General features: G+C 40.3%; 1 protein-coding gene across 11 annotated transcripts in view; it reads right to left on the bottom strand.

Moving 5' to 3' along the window:
* Nucleotides 1–24,668, bottom strand: part of ST3GAL6 (ST3 beta-galactoside alpha-2,3-sialyltransferase 6) — a 79,747-nt gene that overhangs the window by 33,458 nt on the left and 21,621 nt on the right. For 8 of the 11 annotated variants that reach the window (XR_009519233.2, XR_011246443.1, XR_011246444.1 and 5 more), the window contains one exon: nucleotides 4,362–4,461. Coding sequence is in view for 8 of the 11 variants with exons in the window: in XM_060010522.1 (XP_059866505.1) it covers nucleotides 4,362–4,450 (89 nt within the window). In the remaining 3 variants the exon portion in view is untranslated. Of the gene's footprint in view, nucleotides 1–4,361; nucleotides 4,462–6,172; nucleotides 6,294–20,056; nucleotides 20,125–24,668 lie in introns of those variants that run through there. The other 3 variants (XM_060010530.1, XM_060010524.2, XM_060010526.1) reach the window with 2 other exon arrangements.

Raw genomic sequence — 24,668 nt, 5'->3', positions numbered from 1 at the left:
CGTATGACAGAAGCTTCTCCTAAGTCCTGGACACATTTGAGGATTCATGGATGCAAAGCGAGAAACTGGAAAAGGCTGAGGTGACGAGTGACCCAGAAGGGTCAAAGAGCAATGACTCAAAGGACCCTTTGAGAAGAACTGGGATCATCACACTGTGGAAGCCAAGACCAGACTCACAGTTTAGAAGTTCCTAAAAGCCTGAAAAATGCACACGGCTATGTAGGTCCTCCGTGCCACACGCGGGGACACCCATGGGCAGCAAACGCCACAGAGACACTGCCCCGAGCAGGTTCCGTAGCCCCTGCCTGTGCCCCGGGGACTCCCCAAATCCCACCATTTAGAGTCACATATCTAACTCCCCTCTATTCTTGGCACAGGTTAGGCGCTTGTGTGTCCCCTGAATGGAGCACTTGTCTCCACAATTTCAAAGGGTATTGTGATACAAGACAGAGCACAACAATGAAAACAAATGAAGGGGACAGGGGGCAGCAGGACCCAGACTCAGCCAGGAAAGAGCGAACAGCCTAATATAAAAAACTATTAAAGGGCTTCCCTGGTGGCGCAGTGGTTGAGAGTCCGCCTGCCGATGCAGGGGACACGGGTTCGTGCCCCGGTCTGGGAGGATCCCACATGCCGCGGAGCGGCTGGGCCCGTGAGCCATGGCCGCTGAGCCTGCGCGTCCGGAGCCTGTGCTCCGCAACGGGAGAGGCCACAACAGTGAGAGGCCCACGTACCACCAAAAAAAAAAAAAACTATTAATGATCATCAGTTGTGTGGAGAATTAATCTAAAAAATTAGAATCAATTTTGAATCAATTTTCTTCTGCAATCACAGGATTCAAAGAGAAACAGCCTAAACCCTTCATGGATTGACTCAATTTTAAACTTTTTTTGGTACAAAATCCACAGTTAAAACTGCTAGCTTTCTGAACTCTGAGGCCAGATGCAGAGAATCATCTTTTATAAATACCCCAAATGGCAAAACTCTCTTGATTTATATGTGAGGAAGGTACATAAATATGGTGGGCCAGCACAGCAGGCCACAAAACCCAAATTATAGTCAGAGGACAAAATAAAGTATAAGGTATTACTTGGTTTCTAAGGTTATTAAACCAGAAAACAAACTATTTGGGGATATTGTGAAGACTGTGGGTGTTTTTTCTTAAAAAAAGACAATTACTTGTCTTAAACAGTTTTTAAGGAAGCAAGTTCCGAGGTAATTTCCAGCTCCGAGGTAATTACCAGCATCCGAGGTAATTTCACGATACTTTCTGTGTCTGCAGTAATGTGTTAGCTTAGGAGTGACATGAACGTGCCTCAAATTCTGATGACAAGAAAAATGTGCTGAATTTGGACCCTTTTCATTGTCTTCTTTGTCATTTCCCCTGTGACCAAGAATAGGATTTGTAGGGAATTAGCAATCTAGTAAACTTCCGTGCTTTCTTTTCTGTTCTTGTCTTCCATTACTAAGTACAGGACAGAGACAAAAGTGGCAGAGATGGAGGGAGAGATGCCTGCAGTAGGATCCTCATGTGGTATATAATCAGACTCCTGAGATCTATGGCTCATTATTTAAGTCCAAAACCTCAAAACTTGTGTCCAAACCGACCCACCTGGCATTGGGTTTTTTCAGTGACCGTAAAGAGCATTACAATGATTTGCCTAACTTCCTTCCATAAAGAGCATTACAATCAACCAGTGATGAAGTTAAATGCAGAAGCATCATTTTTTTAATCTAGCAAAACAAAACAAAACCTAAAAACATGATCTAGGATCTACTATTCAAACACTGGCAAAAAGTACCGAACTTTTGTCTAAGGCAGGAAGTTTTTATGTGGTTTATTTTGACATCCTATACTCACCACTCATTCAGGATTTAAAGGTCATCAAAACTTGATTCCTCACCAAAGGACTGACAATAGGAAAAAGGATACCTCTAGACTAACAGTTGTCCTCCAGGATTACATTATACATTTATAAGCTAAGTGATTTGGGTTTTCCAACCCGTTGTCCACGTCAGTTTTTCTGCTCTGGTCATTTGCATTAAGATGAAGAATTTTTTAAAACATTTATAACACATAGTAGCAATTTCTGAGCAAAAATCTGGGAAACTCAAGCAAAGGAATTTCCAAAAGTACCAGACTTCTGAATTCTGAGTTTTGAAAATATATTTTGAGGAGAAATAGACATAGTCTAATTTGATGCCTTTAGTGTTTTTGAATCACCCATCCTCAGGGTTGAAAAATTGTTTTGTATAACTGACGGTACTGTTGGTTCAAACTATGTTAGTTTACAGTTTGTTGCAAACATTGTAGAATACAGCAACATGTATATTAACTTCTTCTCTATTTATCTTTATTATAGAAAATATCTTAGAATGTTCTTGATAGAGTAGCACGGTAATGATGGTCTCACACTTGGTGTGAATGGTAGTTTAGCAAAGCATAGCTCAAGGATTTGCAAAGTTAGGAAGAGGGACAAGAGAACCTCTCTCCCCACCCCCATCTAAATATGAAATTTGGTAAATTAGAATACTTTGTAAAAACAAATTCATACTAATTACCATTATGTACGAGATGTTTTGTTTTTAACCACATTGAAGATAATCAGGAAAGATTTTTTCCTTAATGTTTCTCCCGAGTGTAGTACTATAACAAAAACTTAATGCTACGAAACATTTTATATGCACCTTTGAGTAGGCAATTTAATCTAGATTATCTAATGTTCCTCCCATGATAACTAATCTGTTTTTAGTATCAGCAACATTTGGCAAGTTTATTTTTTAGATATAAACTGTGGTTCATCTGTTCACTTTTCTAGAAAAAAATCATTCTCATGAGAAAAAGCATAAATTAACAAGAAATGAGAGTGACTCGATTTGCTTTTAGAAAAAGAAATGCTTAATCAGCTATCCTGTATTTGGACTTATTCAGGTGTTAAGAAATTTAGGGAGGTATAAATGGTTGAATGACCACAGTGCTCTTTTTTTGTTGCTGTTAATCTAACAGACCAGTCTTAACTGTGGGCCTGAATCCTAAAAGGACAGTTGCCACAGTGGGAGGCAAGGAAATGTTTGGCTGGCAGATGAGCACCAGTGATAGCCAAATGGAGGGACATACTTGCATGGTCAGTTTATTCTCTAATTCCAATAAGTTCTTTGCTTTCAGAAGCAAGAAAACATTTCCTCTCCCCTCCCCCTCCCCCACCCCCTTTTTTTAAACATACCACAAGGAAAGTACAGACAGTTGTGCTACCTCAAACCCTTCGTGACACTTGTAGAAATCAGATTTTAGATTAGACAGAATCATTTTTTTAATCTCTTGATTTGTTTTCCTTTGGTTCGAAAAGTTGTGTTATACTCAGTCGACTCTAGCAAAATTTTGTATGTGGTAGCATAGCTTTAATTTATCCTATTACAATGCTGTTCTGAATTTTCTTTTGGTTTTTAAAAAAACAAAACCTGTTGCTTAGAAGCCATGAACCATTTTACTTTACTTCAACTTGTCAAAATGTCCTTGTTTGAAAAAATGAACATTTGGGTTCACTCAGGAAATGCATGTCAGGAAGCTTGTATTATAAGTTGACGAGTTGTGATGTATCAGTAACTGCTGTTACTCCTTTTTCAAAGAAATATAATTGATTTTGAAGTTTTCTAGATTGTCACATGCTTTGTGACGAATGCAAGGAAATCAAGTCCTGTGTGGTATTTATTCTAGTCATTTCTATTCAGGCTATAAACTGTAGCTAATTTTTTATTTGCAATTAATTCATTCAAACTAAGTACTTTTCAAAATAGAAAAAAAAAAGGAAAAATGATAAAAAATCTTATTATAGAAGTTTTCTCTTTAATAAAACTACCTGTGCCTCTTCAAATTTTATATGTGACATTTCAAGTCGAAGTCATTTCAAATTGCACATACATCATTATTCACCAAATATTTTTAAACAAAAGGAACCATATGTAGTGTCTACATTTTATCAACAGTCTCTTATCCAAGCATTTTAGACTCTAAGAATCAAGTGCCACTGAGTCTAAGAATTACTCCATCAATTCAAAAAGATGAATTATATAAATAAGAATGTGATGCCCCAAAGACGGTCAACACCACTGCTTCACTGAAAAGTCAATAAAAAGATGTTGCTGTTTATCAATATTTAAACTGTTAGATGTAATGTATAAGATACTAGAATGGTAAAACTCCAATTTATAATGGAAAAGCTAGAAAAGGTTCAAAGTGTTACAGGGTTTGTTTTTTGTTTGTTTGTTTTTTGTTTTTTTAATAGGTCCCTCTAATACCATTTGCAGGTCTATGTGAAACACCAGTTTGGTAGTCATTTTTAAACAGCAAAAATAAAACTTACCCATAGGCATTTGTTCCCCACAATATACAATGCAGCACATAATAGAGGAAGACAGCACTCAGGAAGATGGCCACAAGGTACCCTCTCATGGCTGGCCCACCTGAAACACAGGGGATGAAGGCCAAGGGAAAGACAAGATCGTTATACAGGTGATTTACACAATGGCTTACATACAAGCATTAGTGAATAAACATATAGAGAGAAGAGTATAAGAAACTGACATCAGCCTGTTATTTTGGAAACACCTACTAAATTTTCAGAAGGTGAATATTTTTTCTGTCTCTCCTCATCCTCTTTAATCAACACAACATGATTCATGTTTAGACCAATACTTTCCCATGTTAGATAGGAAAAAAATTCATTCAGAACAAAATTTTACACATCTATTTCAAATCCAAAACTTTTTTCAGAAATATTAAAAAATACCTATTTTCTCTATCTCAAGAGAAAATGAATATATGCCTTAAGATGTAAACAAACATTTTGTTTTGTCATTGCTCGAAATGACTTTTAAATGCTATTTATGCTAAAAGTCATTTTCTCATTTTAAAAAACTGGGGGAAAAAACCTACTAAAAAATATTTCCGACAACCTCAATTTTTTTTTTTAATTAACTAATTAATTTATTTATTTTTGTCTGCTTTGGGTCTTCATTGCTGCTCACGGGCTTTCCCTAGCTGCAGTGCGCGGGCTTCTCACTGCAGTGGCTTCTCTTGTTGCCGAGCATGGGCTCTAGGCATGCAGGCTTCAGTAGTTGTGATGCGTGGGCTCAGTAGTTGTCTCGTGGGCTCTAGAGCACAGGCTCAGTAGTTGTGGTGCACAGGCTTAGTTGCTCCGTGACATGTGGGATCTTCCCGGACCAGGGCTCAAACCCGTGTCCCCTGCATTGGCAGCTGGATTCTTAACCACTGTGCCACCAGGGAAGTCCTCCCACATCCTCACTTTTTACATACTTTTAGATGCACCATATCACAGCACAGGTAAATTTAGCTAATTATTTGCTTGTTTTTATACTAAATGGACAATATAGTTCACTGCACATTTATAGATAGACACAAACCTGGACACCATCCTCTCTAGAGTATAAATGCAAAAAACAAAAAAAAACCCTTTACAAAATATATTTTTTATAGTCTAAAACATTTTTAGTTCCCACTTCTGCTTCAAAGGCAGAAATGAGTATGTCCTCACTTCTACATGTAATGAAATGCAAAAGACAAATTTAATATATGTTTCTATACTAGATCTTCTATTTCAATGCATGTTGCTTAAACAGATATACTATTTCTTTGCCTCTCTTATCAAGTTTCTGGTCCATCTAGATACTTGAATGTACCACTGGGCTCACTCCTGTCCGTCTCTATTAACCTCAATTGGGGCAATTTAGTGTCGAACGTGAGTCTGGTTAGATTCTTTTATTTTTTTTTAATTTTATTGAAGTAGAGTTGATTGGTTAGATTCTTAAAGAGCTCCATTGCCTTCTTAAGTATAATCTACTAAACATAAATGAAGCTGTTGTGGATCATGTGAGGTCATCGTAACAAATGTAATCATCGTTCTGGGCTCCATTAAGGTTGAGACCCTCTGGAGCTAATGAGGGGGTGTGGGGCTGTTTGGAGTTGACCCTAAACTGTAGGGATTATCCCATGCAGATTGCTGAGCACACCGCCCTTCGTGTCAGCTGTTGCTTCTCACTGCAATTAAGGCAGCCACCACCCCCATGTGCCACTATTATAAATTAATTAGAAATGAAGACTGTCAAGAGGAAGCAAATGAACGTGTTAAATGAGCAAATTTTAGTTTACACATACTTCTAATTTAGCAGACATAATCCCCGCGAAGAGTCAACACTGGTTAGAAATCAGAAGACAGGAATCATGGCCCAACTCCACATAATTCCTGGCTTGGAGGGAGGCCTTAGGTAAATCAGTGTCCCCTTTTCCAACCTGACTGTTCTCACACGTTCAGGAGTGAGAGCACACAGCCAACCTCTTTGGGCTGTTAGAGTGGCCAAAATGATGGGCGTCTGGCATAACCTAGGACACAAAAATATGTGCTGAATAAGTTTGTATATTTTATGGTTGTTTGTTTTCTAAAGCTAAAGCCAGCTGTGCTTTTTTTCTATACAATAAAATGCATGGGTTTTGAGAAAACCAAAGGGAAACTTGGCCTGCCCTTAATGTAGCCTGTGCAGTATTCTTACTGGTCTGACAGAAAGAGTCAGTTGGGTGTGGCTGTGGCGGAAAGGCCACTTCCTCTGCTGGCAAAGGGAGTAAACATGGAAAGGACTCGTAGATCACCTCAGGCCTGTGCTTCCCTTTCCACCTTATTCTGTCTTCCTTGCCCATCTGCAATGTATGTCTTGATGTATTGTGCATTATTTTAGAAATCACCTTAAATTCTTGGTAAAAAGCAAGAAACAAATTGCATGATCATTAGTGGGTAAAGAAAAAGTATGGTTCTGTGCTTCTTGAGAAATAATTGGTAAAATCCAAGTAATGGAGAGAATTAAGGTTTGGGATGATCAGAGTAAAAGTCTAAGACAGTGAGGCATGGGAGATGCTGGACACATCACTGAACTGGTTAATTGAGGAAACAAAGACAGCGAGATAGCTAGCCCAGAGCCCGGCCCCTATGACATGTTCAACAAATGCTAGCTCTGCTTCCTCCCCTTCACGTGTGAGAGAAGTGCTAATAATTAAACACTTTGGCCAGAGGCCACGAGTCATGATTCATGATGGCAGGACACAGGGAGCTGGTGTGGCCTGTCCTTGGCTCATTCAGCCCTTTGACTGAACTGGCCTCTGCAAAACGTTTTTTGTTTTTTTCATTCATGTGTCACACAAACATGAATGTAGGATAAATATAAAAGACTCCAAAGAACACAATGGAATTCTTTCTATACTGTGACTCAACTGAAAATACACTATAATTAAGCCTCTTCTGTTGTACATTGGACAGCCTCAGATATCAGGGGTGTTCAGAAACTCTGGAAGTTCTAGAATCCACAAGTTAGACTTGGACAGAGAAAGTTTTAGAAATTACTGATACCAGGCTTAAGACTGTCCTGTAAGACATTTAACCATGGGCCAAAACAGTCACCAAACAATCTGCTTAAGTCCTCAGATTAAATATTTAAAACTCCACCCAGAGTAACATCAGTTTTGCAAACACCCAACAAGGATGCCACTTATCAGTATCAGCAATTTCTTTAAAACATATTTACATCTAAGGTAAGATAGCATATGAAAGCCTAGAGAAAGAACTCCGTATTTACAGTTCAATTTGCTTATCTGTCCCTCAAAACATATTCTTTGGGAAATTTATATATCACTTTACAGAGCATAAAAGTATGGGTAAGCGAGATGTTGTTTTTTTCCTCAGCAGTTTGTGGTTTAGCTGAAGACAAAGAAGTGTGAGAAAACATTTTTTTGCTTCAAAAAGTAAAATGAGGGCTTCCCTGGTAGCACATTGGTGTAGAGTCCGCCTGCCGATGCAGGGGACACGGGTCTGTGCCCCGGTCCGGGAGGATCCCACATGCCGCGGAGCGGCTGGGCCCGTGAGCCATGGCCGCTGGGCCTGCGCGTCCGGAGCCTGGGCTCCGCAACGGGAGAGGCCACAACAGTGAGAGGCCCGCGTACCGAAAAAACAAAAAAAAAGTAAAATGAACCTACTCGTGAAGAGCTACTGCATACGCCACCTGAGAAAAATTTTGGAAGCTTTACCACTCTCTCACATGTCATGGGCAATTCAAAGCAACCATATTCAAGTTGCAAAGCAAACTGGGGCCGGCCAGGATATCCTTGTGATAAACACGTAGAGGCCCTCCGCTCGCTCACAGCAAAAACTCCCACAAATAAATGAATTCTCTAATTATAAGTCTATAAATGAAACAACCATTTTGCTTTGAGCAAAAGACTCAAAGGAACACCAGTAAGAATTTAACAGAGAGTGCCTGCTTTAAGGGGAGGAAAAAAAAAAAGTCCCTTCAATATAGCTTCAGTTACCAAAACAAACAAGTTTCAAGATCTTGACATTAAACAACACATATCAGCTTCTTGGCTGCAGATGCTACTAAGACCGGAGTCCCTAAAACATCCTTCACGAAGTTTAAGCCATAAAGCAATTATTCACCGAAAGTGTGAGTAGAGGGTGTCAAGGGAGAGCAGGAATCATTGGCAGAGATCAAATGTTTATTTCTTCCCCAATTATGATACATAACCCAATAGATGAATAATCTGCATATGCCAAAGTGAGCTCAATCTTGGCAACAGGTTTTCCTTTTCTTTAATAATAACAGTATATTTTATAAGTTCATAAAATGCTTGCATGTCCATCACTTCATTTAAGGCTCAAAACAAGCTTGATAAACAGATGTGCAAGAGTCTGTCATACAGAGTGAAGTCAGTCAGAAAGAGAAAAACAAATACCGTATGCTAACACATATATATGGAATCTAAAAAAAAAAGAGTGGTTCTGAAGAACTTAGGGGCGGGACAGGAATAAAGACACAGACATAGAGAATGGACTTGAGGACAAGGGGAGGGGAAAGGGTAAGCTGGGATGAAGTGAGAGAGTGGCATGGACATATATACACTACCAAATGTAAAATAAATAGCTAGTGGGAAGCAGCCACATAGACCAGGGAGATCAGCTCGGTGCTTTGTGACCACCTAGAGGGTGGGATAGAGAGGGTGGGAGGGAGAAACAAGAAGGAAGACATATGGGGACATATGTATATGTAGGGCTGATTCACTTTGTTATAAAGCAGAAACTAACACACCATTGTAAAGCAATTATACTCCAATAAAGATGTTAAAAAAAGAGAAAAAAAACAGATGTGCAGGCATCATCTTCTTGATGAATGAGGGAAATGAAAGTTTCTGCAATTCAGTGAGTTGTCCCAGCTCACACAGTTTAAGAGACAGAAACAGACTTAAGTCTGACCATTTCTTTCTCACAGTTCTACTCCTGGTGTCATCCTGTCTATCAAGACAAAATACATGAGGGGAACCCAAAAGAGAAAATTCTAATTGACAACTTCCTGACAGTGCGCTGTTGATGGGCAGAGTTCCGAAAGGGCAAATACAGACATGGGTTGCAGGGAGAGGGCTGCAGGGTAGGGTTCCCCAAAGTGACATGGCGGCTCCAAGGGTCAGCACCGGCCGAGGGCTTGTTAACATGCATGTTCCTGAGCCCCTACTTCATCTGAGTCTCTAGGGCTTGGAAAAGTGTATTGAAACAAGAACACTCCAGTCTGATTCTTACGCCGACCCAAACTACAGTTTGAGAATCACTGCTCTAGGATTCTCAAGAGAACCATGGAGGAATGTACTGAAATACGGAGACCGTAACAGATGTTACAATTAATGACCCCACTCCATGAGAGCAGGATTTGTCAATCATTTTATTTGCATTTATTTATCTACTTCTAACAATACATGTCACACAGAAGATGTTAAGTGGATAATCGTTGAATGTAGTTACAGATCTCATAACTAGATGCTTTGTATTGATTTTTTATCCAAAATGCCTACCACATGGTAATGCCTAATGAATAATGGCTGATTAGAATCATTAAGATATTGCAGCGCTTAGCATTTTTCAAGGCCCCCGACAGATGCTTTCGGTGTATTATCTCATGTGATCCTCACAACCACCCTGTGAGGGAAATAGTAAACTAACAATTCCCATTTCACAGAGGAGAAAACTGAAGCTCTGAGAGGAATATTAACTTACCTGAGATAATAAATTGCAGAACAGATTCAAACCCGTATCTATCAGACCAGAATCCACACACTGTACTGCTGCTCTCCGGATGTGAGCTTTTACAGATTGGTGCAAGGTCCAGCCTTCTGATAACAGACTGAACATGACAGAATGTCTCATCTGCCCATCCTACCAGCTCCCTAAGCGGTATCAATTCTAGGAATTGATGAAATGGAGATAAAGTTTATAGTCACAGACTGCTGAAATAACACCCTATTACTCACAACCTTGTTCTTCCCCACCCTATTTTGGATTTCAGTAAATCCATTTTTTTTTTCCTCCATAGTTCTATTGAGTGTCCTGGAGCAGTGATCCTCAAACTTCAGTACGCTTAAGAATCAAACTGGAGGATTCCTATTTCAATGCACACTCTTGAGCCCCAGGGCAACCATAATAGCATTGCTTATAAAAACAAAACAAAAACCCTATGGAATGACACTTGAAAATGGTCAGATTCTTATTTTTAGACTCTCTAATGCTTTTTCAAACCTAAAGAGGCTTGTTTTTCCAACAACCAGTTAGAAAAAAGCATATTCAGCAATAATTCTAGAAACATCATTCTATTCTCTAAGCACAAAAACCCGGTGGGTATCTCAGTCAGTATCACATGACTCCAAGGAAGAAACATGCTTCCACACACATGGTTCCAGACGGACCCAGCCTGCCCGGCCTCTCTCCCCCCAGTGACCTCTAGGCTCAGCTGCAGACACACCCCGGTGCCCATCTGTAGGCTCAGCCCCACCCCAACCTCTGAGCCTGATCCTGGCCCAAAGGAAAGGGAGCCTGAGAAGCCTCCAGCGGCAGCTCAACAGTTTGGTCAGGTTCCCACTGATCCCACACTTGGACATGTCATTCACCTGGCCTGAATTCCCGTTGCCGGGTCCCTGAATTACATTACATCCTAGTTTTCCAAGGTCTTCAGTCTTCTCTCTCTCAGCTACCCCAGCAGCTCAGCAATCAAACATCCAATTCTAAGTAACTAGGATCCTACACCATGTACTCATCCACTCTATCCCTTGATACCCTCTGCTTCCCCAGTGACAGAGGTCTTGCTCTGCTGCTGTTTGGTCTCCTCTCTCATCCAGCATACCTCTGCTCCACAAAAATACTCGATAACTTGCATCTTTGTGCAAAATAGACAAGGACACCCAATCTGGCTCCACACAGCCCTGTGGGCACATAGCTTGGCATGGGCAGGATTTCAACCACAACTTTCCTCTCAGCCAGGTGCCCCTGTTCAAGGTTCACCTCCACAATCTTACCAGGTGGCCCTGCTCTCAGCCTGTGTCCATTCAACCCTGGGAGAGACTCTTCTTCATTCAGGTCTCCACCAGACCTCAGCTCACACTGACACATACCCGAGACTCTCTGAACTTGGCAACAGATCTTACATCCTGCCTTCCTTCCTCTTCGTATTTACTGCTCAGCGTATGACTCTTCTCTGCAATCACATGCCCCTGTGAGCATGAACTGCAGCTCTACCTACGCATTAATGTCTAAGTCTCTTAGTCCAGACCCACGGGTCCCCTAAGCCTCCTAGATCTAGCCGTCTCCATAGAGCCCAAACCTTAAAGAAGACACATAGGACCTGGCAGCAATGGATGGAAAGGCCTCAGTCCTCTTTAAGTCAGTTATTACCCCTTTTTCAAGTAATGATCCTTATCATTAATGGTATGACCCAAATGTGTCCAGAAGCCTCATTTATATACTAAGGACCTCCACCCTCTGGTGCTGATGATCATATAAATAATAGCACACTTCATTAAGTACTTACAAAATGCCCAGCACTGCACTAAGCCCTTTTCACATACGATGATGAAAACAGGGGTGCTATCATCCCCACTCAAGAGATCTTTCTGGGTTTTTATATTGTATATTATGGGAAACTTCTAAATTGTACATTCTGGAGAACTATAATCACTGTATTTTTTAACTATAACAGCATGAACTTAATATAGTTACTTAATATCCTGTTAAGCAAGGGAATGATACACATTAAAGTAGGCATTGATTAAAATATACTTAGAAACATTAAAACACAAAAGAAAAAACTGTTCATTTCACAAGTAAAGAGATAAATCTTAAGGAATTAGTAGTCTGGTTGATCAGATTTCTACTAGAAGGACCTGAAAATTCTCAAGAGGCCAAAATTTAAAAATAAAAGTAGCACATATAAAATTCAGTATGCAATATTACACCACCTAAAAAAGCTAAATTTAAATCTGAAGTTCTGAGCTACTGTTATTTAATACAAATTAAGGGGAAAAAATCTGATATTACTGAGTAAATTAATAGAAAATTATAATTTGATTTACGTACCTCCTCCCTGGAAAAGCTATTAGTATAGTTTCAACAAATTGGACCAACTGTATACATTCTGCCTGATTTCTAAATACATAGTCTTTTCCTTTCTGCATAGCGGAAGAAGAATATGCATAATTTTCTTTCTCTCTTCTTCCCCCCAATTCTTCTGCTATACCATGCTATGCAGCTAGTTCCTATATGTATACACACATCTCCTCTTTCAGTCTTTCAAGAAAGCCAGTGCTTGGCTCTACCCACCACCAGTCCCCCACCATCAAGAAGCTTGCACAAGCCTCTTAGATAGCCTCACCCACCAGAGGGAAAACAGCAAAAGCGAGAAGAACTACAATTCTGCAGCCTGTGGAACGAAAACCACATTCACAGAAAGACAGACAAAATATACAGGCAGAGGACTATGTACCAGATGAAGGGACAAGATAAAACCCCAGAAAAACAACTAAATGAAGTGGAGACAGGGAAAAGGGATTCAGAATAATGATAGTGAAGATGATCCAAGACCTCGGAAAAAGAATGGAGGCAAAGATCGAGAAGATACAAGAAATGTTTGACAAAGAACTAGAAGAATTAAAGAAAAAACAGAAATGAATAATACAATAACTGAAATGAAAAATACAGTAGAAGGAATCAATAGCAGAATAACTGAGACAGAAGAACAGATAAGTGACCCAGAAGACAGAATGGTGGAATTCACTGCCGTGGAACAGAAAAAAGAATGAAAAGAAGACAGCCTAAGAGACCACTGGGACAACATTAAACACACCAACGATCGCATTATAGGGGTCCCAGAAGGAGAAGAGACAGAGAAAGGACCCAAGAAAATATTTGAAGAGATTATAGTCAAAAACTTCCCTAACATGGGAAAGGAAATAGCCACCCAATTCCAGGAAGCACAGAGTCCCAGGCAGGATAAACCCAAGGAGAAACACGCCAAGACACATAGTAATCAAACTGAAAAAATTAAAGACAAAGAAAAATTATTGAAAGCAACAAGGGAAAAATGACAAACAGCATACAAGGGAACTCCCATAAGGTTAACAACTGATTTCTCAGCAGAAACTCTACAAGCCAGAAGGGAGTGTCATGATATATTTAAAGTGATGAAAGGGAAGAACCTACAGCCAAGATTACTCTACCCGGCAAGGATCTCATTCAGATTCCACGGATAAATCAAAAGCTTTAAAGAAAAGCAAAAGCTAAGAGAATTCAGCACCACCAAACCAGCTCTACAACAAATGCTAAAGGAACTTCTCTAAGTGGGAAACACAAGAGAAGAAAAGGACCTACAAAAAAACAAACCCATAACAATTAAGAAAATGGTCATAGGAACATACATATCGATAATTACCTTAAACGTGAATGGATTAAATGCTCCAACCAAAAGACACAGGCTCACTGAATGGATACAAAAACAAGGCCCATATATATGCTGTCTACAAGACACCCACTTCAGACCTAGGGACACATACAGACTGAAAGTGAGGGGATGGAAAAAGATATTCCATGCAAAGGGAAACCAAAAGAAAGCTGGAGTAGCAATACTCATATCAGATAACATTGACTTTAAAATAAAGAATGTTACAAGAGACAAGGAAGGACACTACATAATGATCAAGGGATCAATCCAAGAAGAAGATATAACAATTATACATATATATGCACCCAACATAGGAGCACCTCAATACATAAGGCAACTGCTAACAGCTATAATAGAGGAAATCGACAGTAACACAATAATAGTGGGTGACTTTAACACCTCAAGGCAACTGCTAACGGCTATAAGAGGAAATCGACACTAACACAATAATAGTGGGTGACTTTAACACCTCACTTACACCAATGGACAGATCATCCAGACAGAAAATTAATAAGGAAACACAAGTTTTAAATGATACAATAGACCAGATAGATTTAATTGATATTTATAGGACATTCCATCCAAAAACAATAGATTACACTTTCTTCTCAAGTGCACATGGAACATTCTCCAGGAGAGATCACATCTTGGGTCACAAACCAAGCCTTGGTAAATTTAGGAAAACTGAAATTATATCAAGCATCTTTTCTGACCACAGCGTTAAAAGATTAGAAATCAATTACAGGGAAAAAAACATAAAAAGCACAAACACATGGAGGCTAAACAATATGTTACTAAATAGCCAAGAGATCATTGAAGAAATCAAAGGAGAAATCAGAAAATACCTAGAGACAAATGACAACGAAAACAAAATGATCCAAAACCTATGGGATGGAGCAAAAGCAGTTCTAAGAGGGTAGTTTACAGCAATATAATCCCACCTCAAAAAGCAAGAAAAATCTCAAATAAACAATCTAACCTTACACCTAAAGGAACTAGAGAAAAAAGAACAAACAAACCCGAAGTTAGTAGAAGGAAAGAAATCATAAAGATAAGAGCAGAAATAAATGAAATAGAAATAAAGAAAACAATAGCAAAGATCAATAAAACTAAAAGCTGGTTCTTTGAGAAGATAAACAAAATTGATAAACCATTAGCCAGACTCATCAAGAAAAAGAAGAGGACTCAAATCAGTAAAATCAGAAATGAAAAAGAAGTAACAAGGGACACCGCAGAAATACAAAGCATAAGAGACTACTACAAGCAACTCTATGCCAATAAAATGGACTACCTGGAAGAAAATGACAAATACTTCAAAAGGTATAACCTTCCAAGACTGAACCAGGAAAAAATAGAAAATATGAACAGACCAATCACAAGTAATGAAATTGAAACTATGATTAAAAATCTTCCAACAGGGACTTCCCTGGAGGTGCAGTGGTTAAGAATCTGCCTGCCAATACAGGGGACACAGGTTCGATCCCTGGTCTGAGAAGATCCCACATGCTGCAGAGCAACTAGCCTATGTGCCACAACTACTGAGCCTGCGCTCTACAGCCTACAAGCCACAAATACTGAAGCATGTGCGCCTACAGCCCGCACTCCGCAACTAGAGAAGCCACTGCAATGAGAAGCCCGTGCACCACAAGGAAGAGTAGCCCCTGCTCGCCACAACTAGAGAAAGCCTGTGCGCAGCAACAAAGACCCAACGCAGCCAAAAAGAAATAAATTTTTTTTAATTTATTAAAAAAAAAATCTTCCAACAAACAAAAGTCCAGGACCGGATGCCTTCACAGGTTAATTCTATCAAACATTTAGAGAAGAGCTAACACCCATCCTTCTCAAACTCTTCCAAAAAACTGCAGAGGAAGGAATACTCCCAAACTCATTCTACGAGGCCACCATCATCCTGATACCAAAACCAGACAGAGATACTACGAAAAAAGAAAATTACTTACCAATATTACTGATGAGTATAGATGCAAAAATCCTCAACAAAATAATATCAAACAGAATCCAACAACACATTAAAAGGATCATACCCCATGATCAAGTGGGATTTATCCCAGGGAGGCAAGGATTCTTCAATATACACAAATCAATCAATGTGATACACCATATTAACAAACTGAACAATAAAAACCATATGATCATCTCAATAGATGCAGAAAATGCTTTTTGACAAAATTCAACACCCATTTATGATAAAAACTCTCCAGAAAGTGGGCATGGAGGGAACCTACCTCAACATAATAAAGGCCATATATGACAAACCCACAGCAAACATCATTCTCAGTGGTGAAAAACTCAAAGCATTTCCTCTGCGATCAGGAACAAGACAAGGATGTCCACTCTCACCACTAATAATCAACATAGGTTTGGAAATCCTAGACATGGCAGTCAGAGAAGAAAAAGAAATAAAAGGAGTACAAATTGGAAAAGAAGTAAAACTGTCACTGTTTGCAGATGACATGATACTATACATAGAGAATCCTAAAGATGCCACCAGAAAACTACTAGAGCTAACCAATGAATTTGGTAGGGTTGCAGGATACAAAACTAATGCACAGAAATCTCTTGCATTCCTATACACTAACAATGAAAGATCAGAAAGAGAAAATAAGGAAACAATCCCATTCCCCACTGCAACAAAACAAATAAAATACCTAGGAATAAACCTACCTAAGGAGGTAAAAGACCTGTACTCAGAAAACTATAAGACACTCATGAAAGAAATCAAAGATGACACAAACAGATGGAGAGATATACCATGTTCTTGGATTGGAAGAATCAACATTGTGAAAATGACTATACTACCCAAAGCAATCTACAGATTCAATGCAATCTGTATCAAATAACCAGTGGCATTTTTTACAGAACTAGAATAAAAAATCTTAAAATTTGTATGGAGACATAAAAGGACCCGAATAGCCAAAGCAATCTTGAGGGAAGAAAACAGAGCTGGAGGAATCAAACTCCCTGACTTCATACCATACTACAAAGCTACAGTAATCAAAACAATACAGTACTGGCACAGAAACAGAAAGATAGATCAATGGAACAGGATAGAAAGCCCAGAGATAAACCCACACACCTATGGTCAACTAATCTACAACGAAGGAGGTAAGGCTACACAATGGAGAAAAGACAGTCTCTCCAATAAGTGGTGCTGGGAAAACTGGACAGCTACATGTAAAAGAATGAAATTACAACACTCCCTAACACCATACACAAAAACAAACTCCAAATGGATTAGAGACCTAAATGTAAGACCAGACACTATAAAACTCTTAGAGGAAAACATAGGAAGAACACTGCTTGACATCAATCACAGCAAGATCTTTTTTGACCCACCTCCTAGAGTAATGGAAATCAAAACAAAAATAAACAAATGGGAACTAATTAAACTTAAAAGCTTTTGCAAAGCAAAGGAAGCTACAAACAAGACAAAAAGACAACCCTCAGAATGGGAGAAAATATTTGCAAACGAATCAATGGACAAAGGATTAATCTCCAAAATATATAAACAGCTCATGCAGCTCAATATTTAAGAAACAAACAACCCAATCAAAAAATGGGCAGAAGACCTAAATAGACATTTCTCCAAAGAAGACATACAGATGGCCAAGAAGCACATGAAAAGCTGCTCAACATTACTAATTATTAGAGAAATGCAAATCAAAACTACAATGAGGGGGCTTCCCTGGTGGCACAGTGGTTGAGAATCTGCCTGCCAATGCAGGGGACACGGGTTCGAGCCCTGGTCTGGGAAAATTCCACATGCCACAGAGCAACTAGGCCCATGAGCCACAACTACTGAGCCTGCACGTCTGGAGCTTGCGCTCTGCAACAAGAGAGGCCACGATAGTGAGAGGCCCGCGCACCGTGATGAAGAGTGGTCTCCACTCCCAGCAACTGGAGAAAGCCCTCACACAGAAATGAAGACCCAACACAGCCCAAAATAAATTAATTAATTAATTAAAAAAAAAAACTACAATGAGGTATCGCCTCACACCAGTTAGAATGGGCATCATGAGAAAATCTACAAACAACAAATGCTGGAGAGGGTGTGGAGAAAAGGGAACCCCCCTGCAATGTTGGTGGGAATGTAAATTGATACAGCCACTATGGAGAACAGTATGGAGGTTCTTTAAAAAACTAAGAATAGAATTACCATATGACCCAGCAATCCCACTACTGGGCATATCCCCAGAGAAAACCATAATTCAAAAAGACACATGCACCCCAATATTCACTGCAGCACTATTTACAATACCCAGGACATGGAAGCAACCTAAATGCCCATTGAAAGACGCATGGATAAAGAAGATGTGGTACATATTTACAATGGAATATTACTCAGCCATAAAAAGGAACGAAATTGAGTCATTTGTAGAGATGTGGATGGACGTAGAGAAAGACTGTCATACAGAGTGAAGCAAGTCAGAAAGAGAAAAACAAATATTATATATTAATGCATGTATGTGGAATATAGAAAAATGGTACAGATGAACCAGTTTGCAAAGCAGAAATAGAGACACAGATGTAGAGAACAAACGTATGGACACCAAAGGGGGAAAGTTGCAGTGGGGAGTGGTGGTGGTGATGTGATGAATTGGGCGATTGAGATTGACATGTATACACTGATGTGTATAAAATAGATAACTAATAAGAACCTGCTGTATAAAAACTAAATAAATAAAATTTAAAAAATAAAGAAAAGAAAGCCAATGCTTTTCCCAGAGTTCATCCTTAGCATATGTAGACAGATCTTTTCAGCTAATAAAAGCTAAGCTGTCACTGCCAAAGCAGATGACCAAATCCTGCCCCCAAAATTGGGTACGCTCACTGCAAAGCATATAAAAAGAAGAGAAATGATGTTTCAGCAGAATTTTGTTCCTTAATAGTGCAGCAGGACAGACTAAAATCATTCAGCTAATAGCACACTATATTAGATGTTAAAAATAAATGAACTGAAGTTCCTGTTTTCAAGATCTCTCCCTTTAGCCTCAGCTTCGTTGAAAATACACAAAGAAGCTTTTAAGGGAACTTCTTATGGTCCTACTGTTTATTCATATTTTCTCCCAGAGACCCATTTCTTTTCCCAGGGTGGAAATTTTCTCTATTTCTTATATTAATGCCGTATTGATAAGATAGACTCTAAAGAGTAATAGATATTGTTAACAGGTTAATGACGGTGGCCAATTTTTAAAATTAACTGTGGAACATCCCTGGTGGCGCAGCGGTTGAGAGTCTGCCTGCCAGTGCGGGGGACACAGGTTTGATCCCTGCTTTGGGAATATTCCACATGCCATGGAGCAACCGGGTCCGTGAGCCACAACTACTAAGCCCACGTGCTACAACTACTGAAGTCCGCGTGCCTAGAGCCTGTGCTCTGCAACGAGAAGCCACCACAATGAGAAGCCCGCGCACCGCAGTGAAGGGTAGCCCCGCTCACCACAACTAGAGAAAGCCCGTGCGCAGCAATGAAGACCCCGAGCAGCCAAAAATAAATAAACTTTTAAAAAATTAATTAAATTAAAATTAACTGTATAGAGGGAAGAAAATTATAATAAAACCCACCACTTTTAAGTGCACAATTTCATGAGTTTTGACAAATTTGTAAGGTTGTGTAACAATCACCAAAATCATACTAAACATTTCCAACACGCCTGGAAGTTCCTGTGTTGTCCCTCTTTGCAGCCAACTCTCTTCCCCTAGTTCCTGGCCCCTGATCTGTTTATCACTATAGTTCTGCTTTCTCTAAAGGTTCATATAAATGGAATCATACAGTATATATCTTATTTCTGGCTTATTTATATTAGTATGATGCTTTTGAAAAAAATTGTTCATGTTGTTACTTCTACCAGGAATTCATGCCTTTTTCCTTTTTATTACTGTGGACAAAAAAAGAAAAAGAAAAATAGGTTGCCTACCATTTCAGCAAACAGCAATGTTGCCCACCAGCAAACCATCAGCCACTGCAGCCACCGCCCCCCCCAACACCCCCGGTCCCCCAACAGTGCACCCTGAGGTGGAGAAAAACAGGATATGGGCCCTAGACAGTTAAGATGTATATCAAAGGAATAATTTCAATGAGTCCAGACTTTGCATCTTCCCACACATAGAAAAGTACTAAAATCATTAACTTGAGATGTCTGTGTTTTAGCAGTAATCTTTTGATGTTCAACTACATCTGTATGTTTGTTTCAGCAAAAACTCCTCTATATCCTGGTTTCTCCCTTACCTCTTTGGAACAGGTCCTCAGAGCTATCTAAGGTGCTGTCTCTCAGGTTGGAGTCCTCAGAAAGGGCACTGAATAAAAAAACATAATTCTCAGCTTCTAGGTTGTGCACTTTTTTAAATCAGTTGACACTGCTAAGTAGTATTCCATTGTATGGCTACACCACGATCACAATTTGTTTATCAATTCACCAGTTAATAAACATTTGGTTACTTTTTAGTTTTAGTTATTATAAGTACAGCTACTGAAACCAAGCAGGGCCCTATGGAGCCCCTGGGCATGGAAGCATTTCTGTGTCCCCTGTTCCTTGTTTGTAGGGAACAGACTCTAGCCTCCATGACCTTCCCTGAGTTCCTAAGGGTAGATTCCAACAGTTGCTAATCAGGGAAGGAAGGGGATGCAGAGTCAAGGGAGGAACAGTCAAGAAACAGTGTTGCAGCCTGCTTGGAGCAGAGTCCTGGTTCTGCCTCAAGGGACACACATAACAATATCTTTAAGCTCTTCTGTAGAACTAAAACACCCACGAAATGCAAGATGTTCCAGAGAGATCACAGTTTGATAACCTCAAAGCTCATCAGAAGACCATAAGAGGCTAGATTAAAGGAGTATAGGACCTGCACACACCCTGATCCTTATCAGCAACCCCACCCTTGAACTACTGCTATAGAACTCCTCACCAAATCCTCCCAGGTGGGGACCAGCCTTCCGTGTTCCCCTCTGCCTGGCAAAGCAATAAAGCTATTCTTTTTTATTTCACCCAAAATGTCTCCAAGATTCAATGTGTCACCCGAGCACAGAGGCCGAGATTTTGGCATCACTACATTGAAAATTCAAGCACAAGACTTTGGGTAGGCATGTTTTCACGGGTCATATAGTAAATGTATTTTTAACTTTATATGAAAATTTTATATTACATTCCGGTGCCTATTTCTGAATAACAGATTTGCTTCAATTGCTCAGTTAAAAGGAAAAATCCCCTATCTGTAACAATTCAAACTATTGACACCACTGAATAATACAGATCACTGACAGGGGTAAGAATGGATTAATCTATTACTTCTGAGCATTCATTAAGCATGTGCACTCTATTTTAAAGACACGGCAAACAGAGCTCACAGTCTGGTGAAGGAAGTTACACTGTTCCAGGATGACTATGATTATCTGTTGTGGGAAGTAAAATTAAATATTTTAGACCCCTGCTCCTCAGAGTGTGGTCCACAAACCAGCAGTATTGAAACCAAGCCCAACCCTGTGGGTCCCTCCCTGGTACAAAACCTTTCTGTGTCCCCCATTTCTTGTTTGTAGGAAATAGGCTTCATTCTGCCTCCTAGACCTTCCCTGAGTTCCAAAGGGCAGATTCAAACAGTTGCTAATTAGGGAAGGGAGGGGATGCAGAAACAAGGGAGGAGAATAGTGCAGCCTTGGGGCAGGGCCCTGGTTCCTCCTCAAGGAATATACACAACAATATATCTTTGAATTCTTCTGCAGGAACTAAGGCCCCCACCCAGGTGGAGGATGGTAACTTCAGGCTGAGCACAAGAGTCCTGGAGCACCACCCTGTTACCTCACCAACCAATCAGAAGAAATTCACACACCCTGCAGCCCTCACCCCAAATTTTGCCTATTAAAAACTTCTCCCCAAAAACCACTGGAGAGTTCAGGGTTTTTGAACACAAGGACCTGTTCTCCTTGCTTGGCCCTGCAATAAAACTTTCTCTGCTCCAAACTCTGACACTTCGGTTTATTTGGCCTCACAGTGCGTTAGGCACAAGAACTTGCATTTGGTAACAGTATTGGCATCACCTGGGAACTTGGTAGAGCTGCAGAATCTCAGCTCCACCCCTTGATCTACTGAGTCAAATGTGCATTTTAACAAGATCCCCAGGTGACCTGTGTGTTTGAGAAGCACTGCTGGAGAAGGTCAGAAGAAAGAGGAATCATAGCCCATGGAGAGGATCAGGGCTCCACAAAAAACAGTTGTTGAGAGGAACTGAAAGCTCATTCTAAGTTCCATGCTACCTCTTTTAAGAGTCTTTTGGGCTTGACTTTTTAAAATTTCCAATCAACAAAATTTTCCCTGAACAAACTAGTGAGACTCTCTTTGAAAATAAGTGGCTTTGAGAAAAATTTCCATCATCATTCTAGGGGATATTTGTGGTCTCTCTGTAAATTCCCTGGATATTTTCATTCCTATATTGTTTACAGCCTTATCCTTTCACCTTCCATCTACTACCAGTATCACCACTGCTATTTTTGAGAGAAAATATACAGATTACATTTACGTGACACACATTTCATCCTGCATCGCCTTCTGATTCACCTAAAAGGGCCAACTGAATCACCACTCACTCACAACATTTCCCATTATCGCTATTCACACCTGGGACCCAGGAATTACAGATCTTAGAGCTGGAAAGACTGCAAGAGTTCAGGGCATTTAGACAGAGTAAGGTCTTATGTCACCACGTTACAAAAGAAGCAGACAGGATTTAGAAAAAAGTAAAAACTTGCCAAAGGTGACCTCACTCATAAGTAGCAGAGTTGGCAGTGCAGGAGAACATTTTTACGTGGATTTTCCTCCAGCATGATTCCAGGCTCATCATGGGTACGCAACAATAACCCACTAGTCTTCATTTCATTCCAATCCTCTCAAATCTCTATGGTTTTCAATTCCTGAAACACCCCTCGGGTGGCGGGTGGCACTGCGTCTCACTACTGCTGCCTGAGCTTCTAAATCTTTCTCTTCCTCCTTGGCACACCTAAATACAGGTGTTCTCAAGCTCTTATCTTTTTTTTTTTTTTTGGCGGTACGCGGGCTTCTCACTGTTGTGGCCTCTCCCGTTGCAGAGCCCAGGCTCCGGACGCGCAGGCTCAGCGGCCATGGCTCACGGGCCCAGCCGCTCCGTGGCATGTGGGATCTTCCCGGACCGGGGCACGGACCCGTGTCCCCTGCATCGGCAGGCGGACTCTCAACCACTGCGCCACGCCACCAGGGAACCCCTCAAGCTCTTATCTTAATCCTATTTCCTAAACCCATGTTGTCATTACTTCTCAGCTACTAGCAATGATCTCTAACCTATCTTCCGTTTAAATCAGCCCATGTGCTGCACTGGCATAAACTCCTCAAAGCAAGCCCAGCTCTCATTTTGTCATCCACCCCACAGGAAAACCTTCAGTGTTATCCCATTGTCTGCCAAATACACATAAAATCACTTAGCCTGGCATTTAAGACTTCTTTAATTTGGCCCTTCTATCTTCCTTCTCATCTTCTTCATGTAATTTCTTCTCTGCAGGTAGCAGCGCAATTAGGTGTTAAGGTTGTCTGCTTGGCAATCAGACACCATGGGTTTGAGTCTCAGCTTTCCCTCTGTCTAGATGTATGACCCTAGGAAGTTTCTTAACCTCTTTATACCTCACCTGTAAAATGGGAATAAAGATAGTACCTAATAGAGCTATTTAAGTTGTAAATATAAAGCACTTAGAAAAATGTCTGGCACATGGTAAGGACTCTCCTAATCTTGTTTTTAATTCTTCTTTTAAAACTAATAAAGTATAAGCTGCCCATACACCAAGGCTTCAATAAAAGACTAACTTCAGGGGACTTCCCTGGTGGCGCAGTGGTTAAGAATCTGCCTGCCAATGCAGGGGACATGGGTTCGAGCCTTGGTCCAGGAAGATCCCATATGCTGCAGAGCAACTAAGCTGGTGTGCCACAACTACTGAGCCTGCGCTGTGAGACACAACTACTGAGCCCACGTGCCTAGAGCCCGTGCTCTGCAACAAGAGAAGCCACCGCAATGAGAAGCCCGCACACTGCAACCAAGAGTAGCCCCTGCTCACCACGACTAGAAAAAGCCCGCGTGCAGCAACGAAGACCCAACACAGCCAAAAATAAATAAATAAATTTATTAAAAAAAAAAACAAAACTAACTTCATAACATCCTGGTAAAGATACTGAAGAATTCATGACAGTGTACAATAAGAGCCAAAAAAAAGAAAAAGAAAATTAAGCTTCCATTACTATGCTAGCTATTATTTCTCCACATTTATTTAAACATTTCAAAGTATCTGTGATAGGAAGGCTTACCCATCTGCTTCTAAATGTAAAACAAAAGGCATTCAAGATAATAGTAATTCATTAGCAAAACTCATCTTAGACCCTATTTCTGGCTATAGAAGCCATACCTTCCTATGCTTTTCATAATAAAACTGCTCTGAGTCCTAGTAAAACCAAACAACCTAGGTTTGTAATCAGCATATCAAATTTATGTCTTGAAGCAAGAAAGAAAATCAAGAACTTTACAAATAATCTGAGTTGGCAAATAGTTTTCACCTTACACTCAGATTTGGATCCATTAAAATGTTGAGAAGGGGCTTCCCTAGTGGCGCAGTGGTTGAGAGTCCGCCTGCCGATGCAGGGGACACAGGTTCATGCCCCGGTCCGGGAGGATCCCACATGCCGCAGAGCGGCTGGGCCCGTGAGCCACGGCCGCTGGGCCTGCGCGTCCGGAGCCTGTGCTCCAAAACGGGAGAGGCCACAGCAGTGAGAGGCCCACGTGCCGCAAAAAAAAAAAAAAATGTTGAGAAGGATTCAAATATGGTACTCTAGGCTCAG

The sequence above is a fragment of the Delphinus delphis genome, chromosome 4 (assembly GCF_949987515.2).
Source record: "Delphinus delphis chromosome 4, mDelDel1.2, whole genome shotgun sequence".
NCBI classification, from domain to species: Eukaryota; Metazoa; Chordata; class Mammalia; order Artiodactyla; family Delphinidae; genus Delphinus; species Delphinus delphis.
Note: the sequence above shows the minus strand (reverse complement) of the source record. Positions and strands in the feature narration are given on the sequence as shown.